Source organism: Cryptotermes secundus, unplaced genomic scaffold, assembly GCF_002891405.2.
Source record: "Cryptotermes secundus unplaced genomic scaffold, Csec_1.0 scaffold1654, whole genome shotgun sequence".
Taxonomy (NCBI): domain Eukaryota; kingdom Metazoa; phylum Arthropoda; class Insecta; order Blattodea; family Kalotermitidae; genus Cryptotermes; species Cryptotermes secundus.
This window is the reverse complement of record NW_019727804.1, coordinates 141103-144993: the sequence shown is the minus strand read 5'-3', so window position 1 is coordinate 144993 and position 3891 is coordinate 141103. Positions and strand designations below refer to the sequence as shown.

At 41.7% G+C, this 3891-nt stretch overlaps 1 protein-coding gene across 4 annotated transcripts in view; it reads left to right on the top strand.

Moving 5' to 3' along the window:
• Positions 1 to 1968: 1968 nt before the first annotated feature.
• The window catches only part of LOC111865079 (anillin), a 64872-nt gene continuing 62949 nt past the window's right edge, over positions 1969 to 3891 (top strand). For all 4 annotated transcript variants that reach the window (XM_033751678.1, XM_033751677.1, XM_023852808.2 and 1 more), the window contains exon 1: positions 1969 to 2110. In XM_033751678.1, coding sequence (XP_033607569.1) covers positions 1978 to 2110 — 133 coding nt within the window. In that variant the 5' untranslated portion in view covers positions 1969 to 1977. The remainder of the gene's footprint in view (positions 2111 to 3891) is intronic.

Below are 3891 nucleotides of genomic sequence, written 5' to 3'. Positions count from 1 at the left end.
TTGTTTAGTTTTTTATAAAACGCTCTAATTTCGTTTGAACTTCTTAAATGTTCCAGTTCAATCAGTTCTTGTTTATCATATTCCCTTTTCATGCAATCTTTTTTCTTTTCTCGCTTCACGGTATTCTTCCACGGCCCCTCAAGTATGGTTCCTTTGCTGCATTCTCTTATATGCCTGGTTTTTTTTCATTTGTCACTTGCTCACACTCTCCATCAAATCAATTCTTATACTTTATCCTTTCCATTCTTCCTAAGACTGCACCAGCAGCATTTATAATAACATCTCTGAGGCCCTCCAAGCTTCACTGACATCCTCACTATCAGAGAGACCTGCCAGGCATTCACAAATTAATCCAGTATATATGGTTGCAACCCCTTGTTCCACCAATTTTCCACAATTCAATTTCTTAGCCTGGGATCCATGGATCTTCCTTGCATTAGATATTCGACTTCTAATCCTAGATATTATTAAGTAATGATCAGAGTCAGTGTTGGCCCCCCTGCAGCTCCTGACATCCATCAAGTCTGAACAATGTCACATCTATATTAGGATGTGGTCAATTTGGTTAAACACATTTGCATCAGGGGTNTTCTCGCTTCACGGTATTCTTCCACGGCCCCTCAAGTATGGTTCCTTTGCTGCATTCTCTTATATGCCTGGTTTTTTTTCATTTGTCACTTGCTCACACTCTCCATCAAATCAATTCTTATACTTTATCCTTTCCATTCTTCCTAAGACTGCACCAGCAGCATTTATAATAACATCTCTGAGGCCCTCCAAGCTTCACTGACATCCTCACTATCAGAGAGACCTGCCAGGCATTCACAAATTAATCCAGTATATATGGTTGCAACCCCTTGTTCCACCAATTTTCCACAATTCAATTTCTTAGCCTGGGATCCATGGATCTTCCTTGCATTAGATATTCGACTTCTAATCCTAGATATTATTAAGTAATGATCAGAGTCAGTGTTGGCCCCCCTGCAGCTCCTGACATCCATCAAGTCTGAACAATGTCACATCTATATTAGGATGTGGTCAATTTGGTTAAACACATTTGCATCAGGGGTTTTCCAGGTTTGTTTATGTATATCCTTGTGATTAAACATTGTACTACCTACTACCATGTTTCTTGAGGAAGCAAAATTTATTAATCTCATCCCATTATCATTTGACTTGTTATGTATGCTATGTTTTCCAATAAGTGATCTGTATACATCCTCGTTCCCCACTTTAGCATTCATGTCCCCTGTGATTATTTTAGAATCTTTTTTTGGACGTTCGCCATACATTTCACCCAATTCATCATAAAAGGAGTCTTTCTCCTCATCACTTTTATCTTCAGTTGGGGTATTTGCACAAATAAGGCTATAGTTAAAAAACTTCCCCTTAATTCGTAGCCTACATGTTCTGTGAGATTTTGCTTGGAAGTCTAAAATAAGATGCTTTCTTTTTTTATTAACAATAAAACCTGTTCCAAACATGTGACTCTTCTTCTGACAGCTATAGAATAGAACATGATCCCTCTTTTCCATGACTCCTTTACCCAACTACCTCAGTTCTTGTATAGCAGTGATATCTAGTTTATAGCTATCTAGTTGTTCAAATAGCATTTTCAGTGCTCCAGCTCTGTAAAGAGGTAATACATTCCAGGATCCAGTTCTCAGATCCTTTAAACATTTTCCAGGTCATCTTGAATAGGCCCATCCGGCTACTCTTTCCTCGGATTTCTGAACAATTTAGTTTTTACGGTGTGAGGTTGGTGGCCTTATGCCCAACCCCCAACCTGGAGGACCAGGGTATCCCTCTCTGTCTGGCTCCTACCCTTTGACCTGTCCGGCATGGTTGGTTCTACCAGTAGCTATGCTACCGCCGGCATAGCTCTCAGGGTCTCAGGAGCTCTCAAACCCCACCACCATGATAAGGTGGAGATACCATTGGTAGGGAGGTTTATAATATGGCTTCTTTTAATAGCGAATGTTGGCTCGATCCAAAGCTCGTAGAGAAGGAAGGAATGCACAACTGATGAATGCGGGGCTAGAAGTTTCAATGCATCGCAACCCCCTGCAGGATTACAATCACACACAGCTGTTAAATGTAACCACACAAGGTAAGACTTGTAATTTGTTTAATTTCTGAAGTGTCTTGTGTTACCGCCCCTCCCCCCAAAGGCTTGAAAAATAGTGAGTAATTATGGGATTTAATATCCTATTTTACTAACGTGTCCGTCAATAATACAACTTTAAAAAGACTTTAGGAATATGTTGGTCACTAAAAATGCATTTTAATACTATGACAGTTAATGCATTCAGGGCCGGAGGGGCCAATTGGTTCTCTACGTTTCTATAGCGTTGCGGATGGGGCGGGCCAATTGGCCCTTTTCTGACGCGTTATGTTGCAACCGACTATATCTTGCTGTGTGGCCACGTTGCATCATAACTACTGCGTAGTTGACCTCGGGAATGTTTGCTAGCTTAGCCAGTAACATGATCACGCTCATTTCCTGTCACACCCTAAAGAAAAAAGCCTTCGTTCGAGTCCAAGCTTCCACGTATGAACCAGGAAGTTAGCAGTGCAACATGGCTCAGAGACGAAAGCAGTTGCAGGTGAAGCGTTCTCTGGGAGAACAAGAAATATTAGATTTGTTCTCTGATGAACTATCAGATTTGCCAACTGCTTCGTCTTCTGATAGCGAGGCCAGCCTCAGTGAAAGTGACAGTGACAGGGGCCACAGGGCCCCCCAAAATATTGTGTCCAGTGAAAGTGCGAGTACCGGGACAGCCACATGGGGTAAAGTGGACAAAATCCCCACTTTGGGTAGGTTTACTGGTGATCCGGGGGTGAAGCGGGTGCCATCGGACCCGACGGGTGTGTCTGAAGTTGCATCACTGTTTTTTGGAGATAGTTTCTTTGACCTGTTATGTCAGGAGACTAACAGATACTATCTCCAACACCGCGAGGCATATGACCACACCTATAAGGTGTTGAAGTGGGTGGATGTCACTTCAACAGAAATGAAACAAATTTTGGCTATGGTTATTCTAATGGGGCTTACGAAGAAAGATACTTTGAAGGATTATTGGTCAAGTGACCCATTTTTAGAAATTCCCATTTTTGTCAAACTCATGAGTCGTAAGAGATTTGAACAGATATGGTGGTGTTTGCATTTCAATAATAATGAAGTGCAACCACAACCAACGGGCAGGCTTTTCAAAATTCAGCCCTTATTAGACGTTTTGGTTGAGAAATTTCAGACAGATTATAAGCCAGAGCAACAACTGTCTTTGACGAACCTGTGATTCCTTGGAGGGGAAGGCTTCGTATTCGAACGTATAATCCTGGGGAACTCACAAAGTATGGCCTGCTTGTTCGTGTAGTCACGGAAAGCACTTCAGGCTATATAGGAAATTTAGAAATTTATTCTGCTGAAGGCAAGAAACTGTTGTTTCTGTTTTGGGTCCCTGTCTGGATCAAAATTATCACGTTTATGAAGATTATTATTACAACAGTGTGGCAACTGCAGAATACCTACTTTCAAGGAAAGTACGTATTTGTGGTACAATTAGGGTGAACAGAGGCCTTTCTTCAGTTCTGAAAGAGGAATGTAAACGCCTGAAACGTGGTGACTCCACATTCAGGAGGAAGTAGGGCATTCTTCTTCAGTCCTGGAGGGATACTCGCGTTGTGAATATGGTTTCCACTATTCACAATTCGTGTATGGTTGATGTTCAGAGACGCCACGGGCAAGTGAAGAAGCCTCTTTGTATTTCCGAGTATAATATGTTCATGAAGGGAGTTGATAGGGCTGACCAGTACTTGGCCTATTATTCCCTTCCTAGGAAAACAGTAAAATGGACGAAGAAAGTTGCACTGTGGCTTATAAACTGTGCA